Source organism: Hakea prostrata, chromosome 8, assembly GCF_041222555.1.
Source record: "Hakea prostrata isolate BN-2017 chromosome 8, UWA_Hpros_2, whole genome shotgun sequence".
NCBI classification, from domain to species: Eukaryota; Viridiplantae; Streptophyta; class Magnoliopsida; order Proteales; family Proteaceae; genus Hakea; species Hakea prostrata.
Window position 1 is genome coordinate 40,451,282 of NC_142607.1, and position 18,205 is coordinate 40,469,486.

Here is an 18,205-nt window from a genome sequence, read left to right on the forward strand (position 1 = left end):
GCATGTAAATAAGGAAATAAGCTATATGAAACTTTGAACAATGCAAAGCTCATCTCCTCTATATAAAACTCATACTTAGCTAATGCAAGGTTGGTAGAGTAGTAAAAACTCATACTTTTTAGTAAAGAGGTTATGAGTTCGACTCACAGACGGACGGCATATATAATACATCCCCTATATAAGGAGCTTCATCAAAACTGAAAAAGAAGCTGCTTCAAACTCTAAATGTCGAGCTGCAAATGACCGCCGGGTTCTAGCTCCATTCTCCATCAATTGTTCCAATGCTTTCCGCAACAGAACTTACCATTCAATATGATGATGAGTCTTGGCCTCTTGTTTGCACCATTTTATAATATACAGCTCAATTTAGTTTACATCAAGGATAAGACAAAATTGTGATATATACCACATAAAAATTGGCTTTACATCACAACAGAAGCAAAATGGATTCCAAAACCAGGTCCATCAACTGCAGGTTAGAATTCAGCAACTTTGGTGTTCATGCTTGATATCCAATCTCCAATCTCGAGGTTATGGTTTCAAAAATGCTTACCTAACAAAAATAAGACAAAATTTAGAAAGGAAAAAAAATAATATTCCAATTGCCACTGCTGATAAAACAACCATCGTTTCAGGGCAAGAATAATCATGTCTTACCCAGAAGCAGGAATGGCAGATGTCCAAGTGCTATATATCCCATGCTCTTTTACCCTACCATAAGACCACCATTCATCAGCTCAACACAACTACTTATATTAAATAGATAGCTTCAAGTAGCAACCACATCAAACTGCAAGTTGGACTCTATTCTGGCCCTAAGTCTGTCACACAAAATGTGCACATATAAATCCCAATGTTCTTTTTGAGGAAGCAAAGCCATATCTTGTCCCATTTCCCACTACATAAATACCTTTATTATAATTTGTCTTGAGAAGAGAAGCAGATGACATTTTGGTCCCGTCATGAATAACCAAATTCCAATTGCAATGAAATCTTTAGGAGGAATCAATGAAAAGATATAAAAAATTGACAGAGTATCTGATTTTTGTTAAACCGCAAGGGGTCCAGATGAAAATATCATTTTGCATAGAGAAAATTGCAAATCAATAGAATGAGGTACACAGATTTGTTACTTACGAGTGCATATTATTTGGATCAATATCCTTGAACACATTAATGAAAAACCGGAAGCCCTCAGGGCTGATGTCTCGGCATAGTAAACCTGCAGATAGTAGCAAAATATAAGAAGTTATGCAAATGTAAACAATTTATCACACAATAAAATGGAAAATAGTACCTTGGCTTTCAGCATTCAACAAATGCTCCTTGGCTAGTGCTGGAGCAATGCCCAGTGTAATTGCAGCATCACTTGGACTTATGCCAGTCCAGAGGGCACTGGGTTTTAGAGCAAGAGACTTAATTCTAGCAAAAACCTGCAAGGCATATAAACTTCATTACCAGGTCATGCCTTTGAAGGGTACCAAGTACAGCTGTCAAAATATGACAATAAAAGGCACCAGATCACATGCATGCACAATGGTCTGTGGATGGTGACAATCATCAGAAATAAAAAGCAAGAATAAAGAACAGGTTCAAGATAATAAACCGTACCTCCTCATCACTGTGGGACTTATTCTGGATGACCATGACTCCACTCTCAAACTTCCTAAGGATTACAGAACTGTTGAACAAAACAGATTATGAAAATTAAGGGCCACAAGTGCACACTTATAAGCAAATGAAGAGAACTTGCACGAAGTGGACAATTTAGAACTGTTAAATAGGGAAGCCAACAAAGAATTTATTTTCAAACATCTAAAAGACTTGATCAAATGACTGAAAGACTGAAGAAGATTGAGTTATACATACACATCAATTTTCTCCCATAGAGCACAGGCTTGTAATAAGTCCTCCGGTGAAATCAATTCTACAAGAAAGGCAGAAATAACAATCACAAATCACTTAAATGTTACAAGCAGCAACATGAATAAAGATACATCAAGACAAATACCTGTTCCTCGAGCACGATTGAAGAGACAGTAGACATCTACTACAGCAATCATACCTCCACCTCTTTCCAAGGGTATCTTGACAAAATCTGCCAACTGTAAGCAGGTCTGTTGGTTTCTTTCTTTGTGATGGGGGATAGTGTTGAGGGAAGAAAGAAGGAAATAGGAAACAGAAAATAGAGAAGAAACCAAAGAATGACCTGACGTGAAAGCTGCTGATGATATTGAGCACCAGCAGAATCTTTTGTAACTGGAGACACAATACCAACACTCAACAACCAATCTTGCATATCTTGCTTAGAACCTATTTCCTCATCATTAGCTGCATTTGCTTGGCTATTTGAGCCAGATAAGAGCTTCAACCTCATTTTCTCTGCTAGCATCACCATCTCTTTGGCCTTACTCTGAAAAATCGTATACATATAAACAGATAATCTGTTAAAAGCAAGGAGAAGCAATGGAGAAAAATAGAGTGAATGATGTATCTGACAATTCCATAAACACTTAGTATGGCATAGAATCCTACTTTCGGCAATAAAAATAATGACAAAGTGACAGAAGTGTGTCAGATTTTTTTTAAAAAAATCGATAAAAGTTCCATGATATTACTAAAGGCCTTACAGTAAACATGGACAATGACATACAAAAATGAATGGACTTTTAAGTACTATAACAGATCCAAAGGATAGGATGCTGAAATCTAAGAAATGTAACTCCAAAATCCAAGTTCAAAAGTTAATGCAAGAGACAGAAGCACAAAATGAGAAGCAAGAAAAATAGTTTTTCTTGTTTGGAGAAAGTTTTCATCTCATCTAGGGTATAAGCACAGAAGGATGTTTTCTCGGTAAATCTATGGTCCATTATCGTAGTACATCACTTGTGACGTTCTCAATAGATCTATGGTCCATTATTGTAGAACATCAGTGATCTTTTTCAGTAACTTTTGTTGAGGCTCTGTCAGGTTAGATTAAAAATGTTTAAAACAAATCCAAAAATGAAATTTCCGACTAATTCCTTCAACTTTATGTTTTTGTAAACTAGTAATCTTCATATAAGCATATATAAAAATGAATATTTTACTTCGTTTTTCAACTGCTATATGACATAGTACTGTTTTCTATGACGCAGTTGGGCTGCTCATCTTGAACCATATTACTTAGGACACTAACATCCAACCAAACAAAGCCTAAGTGTTTCCATAATTACAAATTGTGGGATCCATGGGCGGCTCAAGAAGGTTTGAAATTTGGAAAAACATGAGCAAAGACTATTGCATAGAAACTTTTCTAACAAAATGCAAAAGCTAATGCAAGTTTGACCACGTGCAGTAAAGAACTAAGTAATAAGAGAAGGGAATAAAAAGCAAAAATTAGATATATGGTGTAAAAAACATGCCTATGTCGGCTCCTAAAGAGATACTAACACTCCAGAGGATTTCCTTATCTCAATCGCATTACTTGGTAGCATTAAAACCTACAAATATGGTTCTCGAAATGCCTCACTGTCAACCTTCAAGAGTGACTTCTTTTTGGGGGTGTACTCAATGATCACCTTAGTAATTCTATTTGTCTAGGACAAAGTTGACAAACAAGGACAGCAGTCTTTAGGAAGGAGTACCACAATAATAACCCTACAAAGATAAGTTGTAACAAGTCAAAATGCCTCATGGCTTGGACAGCTGTCAGCCAAATTGTCACAAGTTAAAACAACTTTTGGCTTGGGCGGCTGTGAGTTACCGCAGCCATCAGGCATGTCCTGCGGACAACCATGACAGCTCATGTACATACTTCAGATAGAGAACCTCAAAGTTTTTATTAACACTCTCCTTGGTTCAAATGCTTGTCCCTGTCACTATCATCCGTGAGACAGAGGACCAAGGTCCAAGCTCCTTTTATGTCACTAGGCCAACCTCCTAATCTGGGGTATTGTTCCACTTATGATTCATATTGACTTACTTGTGAGCGTTTTAGGCAGGGAAGAGATGCATATAGAATTATACAAGATTCTCAAATCAAAGTACAGGGTGTTATGTGTATGAAGCTTGAATTCACAATAATGCTTCCAAGTCTAGAAATCTTCAACCATTTGGATGTGAGAGTTGATGAAGTTTTCCAATGCTACTCCACAAGCTTTGGCAACACCTTGCTCATTACATATGGAATGGCCTCCATTTGATCAGCTGAATTCCAGTTTGATGTGTGTACGCTTGGGATTGCATAGAACTTATAACACTTACAAATGCATAAATAATCCCATATACCACATCTCTACGATAGTTTCATCACCAGAAGCCAGGTAGAATTGTTGGACACCAATATGTCAACACAAATATCCATTACCATTAGAATACACTGAAAACAGTAATACTATGGCAAAGTGATTGATACAGGAACCAAGCCCTTCCTACACCAAATGGAAGGTCAAAACTAGAATAAGTTCCTAACATTGCTTCCCAGCATCATTTTTTTTTAATGCTTAGTTCGATTGGGCGGTGGCAGTTTTGTAGTGCTGCCCAATTTGAGGGTTATTTTAGCAAATCTTTAATTAGCTTTTAAAATCATTAAAGGGGCCATGAAGTGGGCCCCAGTTCATGTATAGGTCTAAGTTGCAAAGACCTTTTACAGTTAGTATTTTTATTTCCATGTCTAAAGCAATTACTTCATATTTTCTGTTAGAGTTTACTTTGGAGTTCTGTTCATATTAGAATTCAGCTAGTTATGTATAAAGAGTCCCACTACTCAAAAATGTCCTTATTGAAGAACAGTAAAGTCCCTCTGCACAATGGGAAAGGCACCCAATTTCAGATCATCAGTAAAGTCTTCTCAATTTGAGAATCTCTTACTAGTGTTGATGCTATGTCTGTTTGTTCAATTTGGAGAGTCCAAGATTGAAGAACATTAAGGTTCGAGGTGCAGTCAAGCCTCAGTTCTTGCTTTGGCTGAGAGGACAGCCTTATACAACACCGACTCCACCCGGTTCAAGCACCTCCAAGCCCCCCCCCCCTTTCCCCCTTCTCATTCCCCTTTAATTTCTGTTTGAAATCCCGAACAGGTTCAGTTCCCACATTCACACCACAAACGATGACATCATTAACTCCACACACCCATCCACCATAGGGGTGTAAATGGACCAGATTCGGATCGGATAGTGGTAATACCATATCCGCATCCTATTATATTCAGACGGATTCGGATAATATCCTATCGGTTTTTGGACAGATTCAGTCGGATTCGAATGATAATCGGATAGTTATTTTCTTAAGTAGATTCTTTTAAATGGACATGAATATAGATTGAGTACAAGTTTTTGACTACTTGTTTACATCTTTACCATTTTATTTTTGAGGGCTAAGTTTAAAATTTAAGAATTTAGCAAAATTTTTTTTTTTTGGATGAATGAATAATTATATTAAAGCAAAGAAGAAAACAAAGCGAAATGAATAAGAGGGAAGGGGGGAGGGAGAACTCGCAAGAGGGAGCAACACTCAAGGGGGGGAAATAAAAGAGCAACTGAGCCCCCAGGTGCTAACAATGAACCTATTCTTGGGGTTATCATCAATAGGGGGATGGGGAGAGGAGGGCATCTAGAAGACACATCAAAATAGATGGCTTTCCAACTCAAATATATAAATCGAGATTTGGAAGTCCATCTTCTAAGGTTATGCACCCACCAAATGTGGTGTATGGTGGCACTAAAGACTAGCTTGCCTATATGGTCGCAAATGGAGTGTCCGGCAAAGTTCCTCAAGAACCAAGGTCAATCACGAATAAACCCAAATGAACGTCTCAAGCGAGGCCAAATGGAAGCAATAACTCTTCCCAAAGGGGACGAGTAAGGGGACAAGAGAAGAAAAAGTGGTCTATGTCCTCAAAACCATTCCAACAAAAGGAACAGTTAGGGTTAGCAGGGATGTGGAGGCTAATAAGGAAGGACTAGATTGGAAGGGCATGGTTGAGGGCTCTCCAAAGGGTGAGGGCATGACGGGGGATGTTGCCTTTAAACCAAACTAAGGGGGACTAGGGGGCCGGGGGGTTTGGGGAGCGGATAAGGTTCCATGCGGAGGAAGCGGTAAAGGATTTAGTTGGAGAAGGGATCTAAAGGGTGGGGGAGGGGGGGACTAGGACCCATTAATGATGAAGGTATCAAGGGTGGAGGATTTGGGGATACGGGAATCATACACCGTACGAGGGCCAAGAAGGGTGTAGAGAATGCCCAAAGGATGCCAGGGGTCCAGCCAAAAAAGAGTGGAGGATCCTTAAGAAAATTGTATAGAGATTGCAAAGAGAGCTCTAGGCCGAAGGAGCAAGATCTTCCTCCAAATCCAAGATGGATTTGAGGGACACGCAACTGTCCAAACAAAGTCGTGCCTGAGGATGTAAGAATAGACGCAAGAAACCCAAATAGAATCATGCTAAGAAGCAATCTTCCAAATGAGCTTAAGGAGACAAGCTAGGTTAACGTCAAGGATATGACGAATACCTAGGCGGCCCTCAGATTTGGGACCGTAGACTGCAGCCTAAGAAACAGGATGGAGGAAGCGGGAGGATTATTGACCTTTCCAGAGAAAAGCACAAAAGAGAGCTTCCATGGACCGGATGATGGATTTGGGAATGGAGAAAATGCTACTCTAATAGAGATATGAAGATTGGAGGACGGATTGGATGAGCACCACCCTACCCACAAAGGATAAGAGCTTCCCCTTCCAAAGTTGGAGGTTTTTCCTGATGTGATAGAGCATAGGGGAACGGTGGTGGCAAGTGAGCCTACCAGGAATAAGGGGCAAGCCAAGATAGGTCACAGGAAAGGACCTAGGATTGAATCCCGAGAGCTGAAGGAGGGAGTATATTTGTTCAGATTGACACAAAGACCAGAGAGAGCTTCGAAGGAGGAGAGACAGGAGAGAATGGAAGAGATGGAGAGGTGGTCAGCTTTGGAGAAGATCATGAGATCGTCAGCAAAAGCAAGGTGGGTGAGATTAGAGGATCTACACTTAGGGGTAGGAGAGATTAGGTGTTGATCATTTTGGATTAGAGGATGCGGGAGAGGACCTCGAGCCCTAGAGTGAACAAGGGGAGAGGGGACAGCCTTGACGGATTCCTACTCGAGAGGGGAAGTATCCGGTGGGAGAGCCATTGGTGATGATGGAGAAGTGGGGGGTGGAGATGCATACCTCCATCCAGTGGACAAAGGAAGGGGGGAAATCCATGGCCAAGAGAACCTTGCTAATGAAGTCCCATACTCCCATCGGATAGAATCAAAGGCTTTATGAAGGTCCACTTTCAAGAGGACAGCAAGAGAGTGGGAAGACTTATCGAATCCTCGAACAATTTCCACACAAAGGAGGATGTTGTCCGAGATGCTACGGCCCAAAATGAAGGCAGATTGGTGGGAGCTCACAAGCAATGGAATGACCTTTTTTATTGGCAAGGATTTTAGAGATGAATTTGTAAATGACATTGTAGAGGGAGATAGTGCGGAGGCCAGAGAGAGAAGAGGCCCCGAGCTTTTTAGGAATAAGGCAAAGGAAAGTTTGGTTGATGGAGGAGAGTTGGTAAGGATTGAGGAAAAAGCTATAGATGGCATGGACGAGATCATCCTTAATGAGGTCCCAAGAAGTCAGGAAGAATCCCATGCTAAATCCATCTGGACCAGGGGAACAATTGGCTTTGTGGGAGTGGATGGCGGAAAGAATTTCTTCATGGGAAGGAATGGAGTGGAGAGAAGATAAAGCTAAAGGAGGGACAAATTTTGTTGAGGAGAGAGGAGGGAAGGGGAAGCCGGGAGGGGAGGGAGGACGGGGCAAGAAGGTTGGAAAAGAAAGAAACAATCTCTGACCTGATACTGGGAAGATCAGTGATCCAGGTGCCATTCCTAGAAAGGAGACAGGGAATGGAGTTGAAATTCATGCAACCTTTAAGGGAACGATGAAAATAGGTGGTGTTGGCATCCCCAAGGTCAAGCCACTTGATTCTTGCATTCTGTCGAAGGAAGCTTTCCTCCTAAGAGGAGAGAGAGGAGAGGGAGAGGGAGAGAGATCTTTCTTCCTCAGCAAGGGAGGGGTCAGAGGGGTTGCCTTGGAGAAGGTGTTGGATCCTAGAGAGATCACAACGACAGGAAGAAACTTTTGATGAGATATTGCCGAAGGTGGAGGAGTTTCAAGAACGAAGGGTGACCTTATTGTTTCTCAACTTTCAGGCGAAAGCAATGAGGGGGAGAGAATTGCAGTGAACCAGCTGATTCCATGCCATAGAGATGGTGGGGAGGAAAGAAGGGCTAGAGGCCCACATATCGAAGAATTTGAAGGGCTTGGGGTCGGAGGAGGGAGGGTCGAAATATGGAGGATGAAAGGGGAATGATCCGAGAGGCTAGGAGGGGGGAAGGAGGCATGGGAAGTAGGGAAGGTAGAAAGCCAAGACTTGTTGACCACAAAGCGATCAAGCTTGGAAGCAATACAGGCATCTCCAATCCTGCAATTCTGCCAAGTAAGAAGATGGCCAGACCAACGAAGATTAGAGAGGCTCGTATCCTCTAGGCATGAATTAAAGTCATTCAAAGCCGCCTGGTCCAGAAGATTCCCACCCACTCTTTCGTGAGAGAACCAAACAATATTGAAATCGCCCCTGATTCCCCAGGGGAATCCCTCAGTGGAAGGAGCAAGAGAGCAGAGATCATCCCAGAGAGGGGATTGATCGGAAGATCGGTTACAACCATAAAAAATAGTGAGGAACATGGTAGAGGGCGAGATGTGAGAAGAGAGTCAAAGATGCATAAGCTGAGAGGAAGAGGAGAGAAGATTGAGATGGAATTTTGAGGGGTCCCAAAGGATCCAAATGCGATCATTGGGGGCAAGATTAGAATTAGAGAGGAAGGACCAAGAGGGAGCTATAGACTTGGCAATCCGAAGGGCGTTGTCGTTATGAATGTGGGTTTCAAAGATGGCACATATGGAGGCTTTTGCATCACGAATGGCAAACATAACATCGGCTTGTTTGGAGAGGGTATTTAATCCTCTAACATTCCATATGTGATGATATTGGACATAACTATTAATGGGATGAGAGAGAGGCTTCAAGTTTGTTGTTGTGGGTAATGGTAGCCGCAGGAGAGGGGGGAGGGGACACAATGGGCCAAGCATGAGGGGTTAAAATGGGAGTCTCACACAAAGGGGAATGCAGGGGAGATAGAGTTTCAAAGAGATTTGGGTCAATGGAGGAGTCTGAGTTAGGGTAGAACTTAGAAGGGGAAAAAATGAAGATTTTCCACTTGGTTAATCAGCATAGGTTCACTGGGAAAGGAAGTGGAAGAAGGGGTTGGGGTGGTCTAGTTCGAAGGACACTGGTGTTTTGGTGGGGGAAGGTCATTCAATTTATTGGTTTGGTGTTGGGGAGGGCCAGACTTAATAGAAGGGTGATGGTTTGGGCGAAAGTCTAGCTATTTTCGTAAAAAATCTAGAAAAATAATCATATATCTCAAGTAAATTTTTTTATAAAAATAAGAAAAATAAATTTAAATAAGTGACTTAAAAGGATAATTTTATTGGACGGATAATAATCGGTAAGAAAGGGGTATACCATATTTGCATCCTATTAGTAATCGGACGGATTCGGATACCCCTAAACAGATGTGAATGCGAATTCGGAAACGAATTTTGGTTATCCATTTACACCCCTAATCCACCACAATCTTCCAGCCATCATACGACCACCATACCACTCACCTTTGATCCCCTCTGCAGCCCCAAACAATTAAACATACTGAAGACTCGCCAATTCTTGATTTTGGCATCCCTTTTTCCCTCCACAATCAAGATTAATTATAACTTTACATTCCAGCATCCAAATAAAACTTGGCGAGCATCTCCTAAGCAAATAGCCCTAGACTGAACCCAAGTTTCATCCCAATCATCATCATTGGGTCCCTCTAACCATCTCAAGAATCCTATCTCAATTGGAGCTAGACTGGATCCAAGTTCACCCCATTCTATCATCATCAGGTGCCCCCAAATTATCTCAAGCTTTCACCCCCAAACCTGTTGTCATATTTCTTGAAGCAATCCCTAAACCCTCCAAACCCATCCAACACTACACCACATGAACCAAATACAATCTCTCAGCCTGAACCAGAGTTTCAGAGAGCATTAGTTCAAACCCATTTGGGATCACCCCAACCAAAATATCCAAAATTACCCAAATCCTTTGTTTTTGGGCCTAGAGATAAGCTTGACATAAAGATCTTGGAAGTTTAGGGTCTCATTCAATTGGAGCTACTCAGTGCTTCTAGATATAATATAAACACTACGTAAATGAGCATCTACCGGACTCTGGATTAAAATCCATATGGTAATAAGTCTACTGAACTTAAACAATATGAAAGCAACGTGATGAATGGAAAACTTAAATTTCTTAAAGAATTTCATGTTCACATTACCGATAAAATTACCCAATTCACAGCATTCTCACATACTAACCCTCAGAGAATTAATAATTTGAACTTTTTATAAGAGCCAAGCAGCCTACAAATTAAAGGTTGATAGTCAAACAGCCAGAGTTCTTTGACACTAACTTAAAGATTAATCTTCAACCTTAATGTTCCATAGGACCTTTACTACCACATTTACAAATGCTATCTAACGGCATAAACTCAATTGCTATACACTAGAACCACAGGAAGCATCTCCTCCACCAAGCATCCTAAAATCACAAACAGTAATCTGGAACAAGATGGAGTTGTCCAGGTATCACGTGACTCAACTAAACTAGTAAAAACAGAAGTCCATAAAAGAAAAAGACGGTTCCAAAAATAGAATCCAAGAAAAAAAATACAAAAAGATAAGTTAACTTCACCAACCGCATACACCTCATTTTAAACAGAATACAATCCTAAAGACTCAGCTGTTAATCTTTCTCTATGGACATTAACCTAAGTCATTTACCAACTCAGACAGAAATTTATTTACCTCTGCATAAGCAGTTCTAAACCTTTTGGTTATGAGATTTTCAAGTGAACGCATTGAAATACACAACTAAAATAAAAATTAACAAGCACATGATCAAAGTCTAATCATAAAACCCTAGGTAACCCCAAAAGCATCTGTGCTCGCCGGTGTCCTTCCAATAGCTGATGCATTGCCACACCAGTACTCCCACCTCCTACTCTGGTAACACCTACTTAAGTTGACATCCCATGCTAATGGAAAAATGACACTACTAAATAAGGAAAAAGCAAATTAGTCTAATGCGAATTAGTCTTGATTACAATATTAAAAATGCCATAGATTTCGAAGTAAAAAGAGAGTGCCATAATTTCGAAGTAAAAAGAGAGTAAAACAGAAGTCAAAGTCACAACTTCTATCGTTTGGTCTTCATTCATTACAAAACTAAGAAACACTCATTCCCATATTTCAGCAAAAAACCACATATGCAGAAGTTCAAATGTTATGGCAACAAAAGCCCTAAGCAAAACAGAAACTTATAGCCCCATTTACGGATAAATACATACCATGAGAGCACTTAAATCCTGAAAAGCATCATGCAAGCTCTTATCAGTATTCTCCCAAGTCTCCTGCTCCTTCCTTAGAATCCCAGAAATACCAACAACCGGCATCCTCACTACACTAGAACCTTCAATAGAACCCCCACTTCCCTCAAGCCTCGATTCAGAACTTCCAGATACATTCACAACCTCCCATGATTTCGACTTCCAAACCTCCCAAAACCGATTGTAGAAAGATTCAGGATCTGACTTCCCTCTCAAAATAAGCGTGATCACCATCGATGTCGATCCTTTCTCATCAACTCGCCCGTCCGCCAAGGTAGATACCTGAAACCGAACCTTAGGTTTACCAAACATGGTTTTAATCGATTTCTTTAGTGAAAATATGTGAGTAACAGCACCAAGGGGGATCGATGCTGCACCTTCCTTCTTCGTTTCATCGATCCATAGAATCCGATGTGTGGTCAGAATCAAAATCCCGGTTTTCAAGTGAGGGAAATTAGGGTTTTCTTCACATGCGAGGTCGACGGAAGAGAGTGTGGAGCGTTCCAATTCGCCGGAAAGGAGAACCGGTCGGCCGCTGTCAGTAAGTTCTGCCGGTGGTAGCCATTTTCCGGCGGCCATGGAATCGCCTGAAAAGAACTACTGAATCATCGCCTGGTTGTATGAATTTGCAGATGATAGTTTTTTTTTTTTTCGCGGGGAATTTGAAAGAGAGAGCTGAGAACGGATCGACTTCGACTGAGAGTTATGCACAAAACTACGGAAGAACAATAAACACATAAACGTGGAAATGTATCAAAACTTTCGGAAATTAGATGATTAACTACTTTTAGTTTATTTTAAGAGTTTTTTAAATTGGTAACAGCAGATCATAAAGTCTGTAATATATTACGTGTGGGTCCCAAGTAGACTAACTTACCGTTAATATCCTCAAATTTCAAATGTGAATTGACCAAAGTACTCCTCATGTTATTTAATATATTGTGTAATATATAATAACACAATATATTAAGGCCTGTTTGGTTACATGAAATCTCTGGATTCATGAATCTGAGAATTATACCATTTGGTTGTAAAAATCTCTAAATTCATGAAATCTAAAGATTCACCTTTTTACACTAAAAACGTGAATATGTAGATTATGGGGTAAGGGGTGAAATCTAGAGATTTCAAAAAAACTATACACTTGCACATTCACAAAAATCACGTCGATCAAATAGTTTTTTAGGATGAATCCACATATTTCATTCCACAACCAAACATCTAATTTTATAAATTATAACTCCATAGATTTGAAATCTCCAGACTTATGTAACCAAACAAGCCCTTAAATAATCTGAGGAACATTTTGATCCCTCCACTTTTGAAATTTGAATATATTTAAATTGGTATGCTGAGCCTAGAGTGAATAGACCTTGTTTTGCCTTACTCCTGATCCAAGTATTGGGGGATCAAGAGAGAGTATTCAAATGACTTGAATTGCTTCCCTTTCCTGTGGTGTGAATCGAATGGGCTCTGAATTGAAGGAGTGATGCGTTCCATTGTATGGTTCGCCAATTGAACTCACTTACTCTAATAGGACCTTACGGTAAAGAAGGGCTGGTTATCCCTTTTGAGGGGAGATGAGGGAGCCAAGGTTCAGTGTAAATATTGGTGCTCTCCATTATGTACTAGGCCAAACGTACACTAAGAGGTCCCTACTTGCAAGAATGCTATGCCAACCCCATGAACAATTCCCTGATGCCTCCACATAAAAAATGACCTGTGCTTAAGATACTTTGTTGTGACTACTTGGCCCCTAAGATGGTCTGGATTTGTGAGGAGTCTCTAGCTTTACTTAGCCAAAAAGGCTTTATTAAAGCAATGGAGATCCCGAAAACCCAAACCTTCCTCACTCTTCTTTTCGCATAGTAGTTCCCACCTAATCCAATGTATGTCCTTTCTCTTTATCATTCTTTCAGTGAAGTTAAAAAATCATCCATTCCATATCATGAAATAAGTCATTTGGGATCATCTGTTCCATCTTGAATGGTATGATACTCATACGAACTCTTTAAACCTTGATTTTACCATTAATACTAATTTTACCATTAAATTAAGTACCTTGATTTGCATTCATGTTGATTCATGGGAAGTTGTTTAAGAATTGTAGCTCGTCTATAGTTTTGCCTTTTACTAAAGTAAATCGATTTGAATGAAGTGGAGGAAGATAGAAGAAAACTCAAATCAGTTAAAGCGAATTAACTAACACAGCCATAATGGGCATTGCCTGGAAGGCCTTCCACGCTTATGAGCGGCAACAATGGATTGCATATACAACTTCCCTTCAGAATCAAATAAAGAATCTTGAACTAAAAAATGCTGCACTTATCGCAAGAGAATGAAGAGTTAAAGACAACATCACAAGCAGACAAGGTAAGGACATTTTTCTGTTCTGTTCGCAAGAAATTGATCAGCACTTTAAAGCTCCGATGAGCTCATGTTCATTTTTGTTTATTTGTGGAACCCTCATTGCCCGAAAAGAGAAGACTGTACTTACCCACACAACAGACGAAACTTCGCCCCAATCCCTATGACAAAGGAGAATTCTGCATCGTTCATCTGTCTGGGAGGTTTTGCCTGTATGTGGGAAGAAGTAAATCCCCACTTCCACCGCCAGTACTTCACTCCCAACTACCACTAGCCATCAGTCCACACTAATCATCATCAGTCAAGGTTAGGAACCAATTGAAAGCTAAGAAAGACAGCATCTCATCTTAAAATAAAAAACCATGCAACAGATGCAATAAAACGTAGAGGAACAACAAGGCTGAATATATAGAAGGAAATAAATAACAAACCTACAAACATAGTTTCCCAAGAAAAGAAAGAAAAACAGAATGGAAGAACCCTTTTCTGGTAAGAACATAGGATTGAGAAAACAAATAAGCTCTAGAGTTGGTTCTGATGGTCGACTTTCCCCTGGCTTCCAAGATTTATAAACAATGGAGGTCGACCTCAGGTGTTAAAAGAGTATCCAGATAACGGAAAATGTGTTGTTAAGGCGGTGTAGGGGGAGCATTGAGATAACGGAAAATATCACTTATCTCTCCTCTTAGTTGACTAACTGACACTTAGACCCTTTCTTAACTGGATAATATCACTTACCTCACATCTTAGTTAGCATAGTTATCAAACACCTCCTTCTATTAATTTATTAAATTCTATTTTTATCTTTTAAAATTTTAAAAAATTCCAAATTACTTCAATTAAAAATATTTTTTAATTTACATTTTAAATTACCTTTACTAGTTAAAATCTTAAAATATTCTTTGTTAATATTATTATTAAAATATATACCTTCAATTATTTTAATAGTTAAAAGTTAAAACCCTAAATTATCCTTAATTAATTTTTTTATTAAATTTTCAAAATGCTCTTATGCTCTTTATCTATACATTTCTTTTTGAATAGAGTAAAATAATAATAATAATAATAATAATAAATAAAAAAATCAATCAAAATAATTTAAACGTCTTTCTTAGATTTGTTTCTTTTTCTTTCCTAATGAAAAAGTGCATCTATATTAAAAGACATTTGGGTTTTGTGGGTCTTGGAATAAAATTAATTAAGGTTAAAATTTAATTTTAACTACAAAGGTAATTAAAGGTATTTTGAGATTTTAATAATAATATTACTTAAAGATAATTTGAAATTTAAACTAAGATATTTTTTAATTTAAGATAGTTTGGAATTTTAGAAAAATATTTAGCGATAAAGTTAGAACTTAACGGAAAAAAACTACCAAAAGAGAAGCATTTGATAACTTTCCTATGTAAGTGGGGAGATAAGTGAAATTTTCCATCTAAGATGGCCCAAATGCCATTTTGTCAACTAAGTGAAGAGGTAAGTGATATTTACTCTATTTATTTTCATTCTACTCTCAAAAGTTTTATTTCTAATTCTCCAACAAAAGTGATTTTTTTTGGGGGGGGGGGGGGGAAATTTTTATTTATTCAATTGAAAAGAACAAAAATAAAGTATAATGTGATTATTTTAAAATACCAAACGAGAAACAGAGGTAATTATCTTTTTTTTTTTTTTTTGTGGAAATTAGAAATGAAACTTTTGGTGAAAAGATCCCGGTAAATAAAAACAATAAATAAATAAATATAAAAGAAAGATAGAAATTTTTTATTTATTTTTAAAAAAGTATTAATGTACTATTATTACATTGTCTAATGTGTGATAGAATCTAATCAAAGCATTCAAAAGGTTTTTTTTTTTTTTTTTTGGGGGTAAAGCATTCAAAGTTCATGACCAGGAGAATGGCGGTTCATAAAGAAAGAACAATAGGAGTGATTGGATTCGGTATTGTTCTCTCAAAGTCGGTACAAAAATAAATAAATAAATAAATATATATTCATTAAAAATAATAAAAGAATATTCTTGATAGATTTTTGCCTTAAAAATAATTCTCCTAATTTTATTGAATTCTTTGTATCTCAAAATAAATAATAATAATAATTTAAAATTTTTCATAAATTTGAATCTCTCGATTTCTATATCTATTTTTTTTCTATCAGAATCTATTCATCTCCTTAAAAAATTTTTTACTGTTGACCAAACAACTTCATTTTATTTTATTCAAACTTTGTATTTTTCTAAATAATAATAGAATATGAGTTGAGATACGAATCTTATATTTTGTAAGATATATATTTTTCTTAATAAAATAATGAAATACTGTACAATTGGTTTAAAAAGCAATAAAAAAAAACGTAAAATCATATCCAAATGAACATCTAAGCATTATAATGATATACATGAAATAATAACTTTATTTTTATTTATGTTAAGTAATACCATTAAGAATAGAATGTATGATGTTATAGATATCAATTAGTTATTTTGAAATTCATAGATAAATTACTATTTAGTATGATGGTCTTCTTATCTATTTTTTTCAAACTTATATTTCAATATTTTTCTTTCATTTTTTTTCTTATATATAGTTGCACATGCATTTGCACGTATAAATTTTCACTATATATATATATATATATATATATATATATATATATATATATATATATAATTTTATTCCACAATAATTTCAATATAACTTTACTCCACAATTGCAAATTTGTAACTTTATTCAGCTAATTTATATAATAATACTCAAAATTATAGTTCTTTTTTCTATTTTAGTTAAGCTTCAAAATTATAATTCATAATAAAAATAAATAAACTAGAAGCACCTAATATAAATATTGAAATACATTATATTTTGTAATTGAAGAATTTGAAAAATCATTCAACTAATTAAAACTAAATAGTATAATTTAATTTATATTGTTATGACATTAGAAATAAAAATTTACCTGAGATTTTCTTCTTATAGGTTAATAGTATTTCAATTTCCTTCAGTTTGTCAATCATATTCTTACAAAAAAAAAAGATAAATTGGAAATCATTGTGTTGAATTATAACTAAATACATAGAATAACTAAATACAATAGTCGCAAACATTTTGATTATTAATGTGATTTTTGTATGATTATTTATTATCCTCAATCATGCATAATCTATTTCTTAAAAAAAATTTTAAGAAACACCTCAAAACATTTTGCAAAAAATGATGGACACCTCAAAAAGATATTAACTTGACAAAGACAACCAAAGAAGTCTCTTAAATGTTTACCAAAAAAAAAAGAAGTCTCTTAAATTTTCACAATGGTACACTTCCGTTAGCAAATTTTGTTAAGTCATCATCAGATAATCTCATTATTCATACTCTACTATTAATTTCTTGTTATTTTACAATGTTGCCCAAAAAAGATTGAATATTTAATTTAATCTTGTTGATTTATTTTTAATTCTTCATTTTATATTATAAGATTTAAAACAATGCAACTAATGTATATTTGTCATTTATTTTATCCAATTAATGTTTCTAATGAAAAAAGAAAGTCATTGCCAATTTGACATAGTTTTGGGGTATTATGTTTTTTGCCAATTACCTTGGAGTGGCCTTAAAGTTTTTCCAATAAATATCATGCATAGTGTATGAATAAAGTAGTTCAAAATTACTAAGAAACAATAAAAAAGAAATAATATACTTTTAAAATGTCTCATGTGATTAGCATTTATAATAAACATCACAATTTTAAACATTTTTTTGTGTTAATTTAATTCATTATTTCACATTATACAATTCAAAATATTATTTGCCTTCATAATACATCCAACAAGCTTATAACTAATGTTATATATTATTATTTTATTTAATTGGTTTATTTGGTTGAGAGCTGATCTAATTTAGTTTTGACAAGTTTTATCGAATGATAATTTTATAGGATGCACAGCCACATTTACGGGGTTCCAGAGCCATTCAAGAATGAGATTACAAATCATCCATTAGTGTTTTCTCTTTTTCCTGTTTTGGCTAATGAAAGTATTCTCCCTGAGATTGTGTTTTGATCAGCATTTTATTCTTTTGCTGTCAATGTTGATCAATAGATTATCATCTTAAATTTAGAACTGAATGTATTAACGAAGAGTTCCCATTCTATGGGTTGTGCTGGTGATTGGAAATTCAATGAGTGGATAAAATACATCAATAGAACTTGTTGACATAGCCAAAGAAATTCATCTCAGTGCAAAATCCCTGAAAATTTCAAGGGGCTTCTAAGCTAAAGTAACAAACAAATATGACAACT

At 36.7% G+C, this 18,205-nt stretch overlaps 1 protein-coding gene across 3 annotated transcripts; it reads right to left on the reverse strand.

Annotated features, from left to right (window-relative positions):
• Positions 1-333: 333 nt before the first annotated feature.
• Positions 334-12,283, reverse strand: LOC149007860 (vacuolar protein sorting-associated protein 36-like). Of its 3 annotated transcripts, none has more exons than XM_089167379.1 (9): positions 11,508-12,283; positions 2,210-2,413; positions 2,012-2,105; positions 1,870-1,927; positions 1,612-1,681; positions 1,298-1,433; positions 1,138-1,222; positions 658-711; positions 334-548 (listed from the first exon to the last, which is right to left on the reverse strand). In XM_089167379.1, exons 1-9 carry the CDS (start codon positions 12,123-12,125, stop codon positions 500-502), a joined length of 1,368 nt encoding a protein of 455 aa, XP_089023505.1. In that variant the 5' UTR covers positions 12,126-12,283; the 3' UTR covers positions 334-499. The 3 variants fall into 3 exon arrangements, with proteins under 3 accessions (XP_089023505.1, XP_089023506.1, XP_089023507.1); XM_089167380.1 differs by having other exon boundaries at positions 334-553; XM_089167381.1 differs by lacking the exon at positions 334-548 and having other exon boundaries at positions 654-711.
• Positions 12,284-18,205: the final 5,922 nt, after the last annotated feature.

What these genes read in the sequence shown, in the direction of transcription:
- LOC149007860 (XM_089167379.1), bottom strand. Translation starts at nt 12,125, where the DNA reads ATGGCCGCCGGAAAATGGCTACCACCGGCAGAACTTACTGACAGCGGC. An exon ending in AGGATTTAAGTGCTCTCATG is followed by an intron (nt 2,414 to 11,507) that starts GTATGTATTTAT and finishes ACGATTTTTCAG; the next exon opens with AGTAAGGCCAAAGAGATGGT. An exon ending in TCTGCCATTCCTGCTTCTGG is followed by an intron (nt 549 to 657) that starts GTAAGACATGAT and finishes TTGTTAGGTAAG; the next exon opens with CATTTTTGAAACCATAACCT.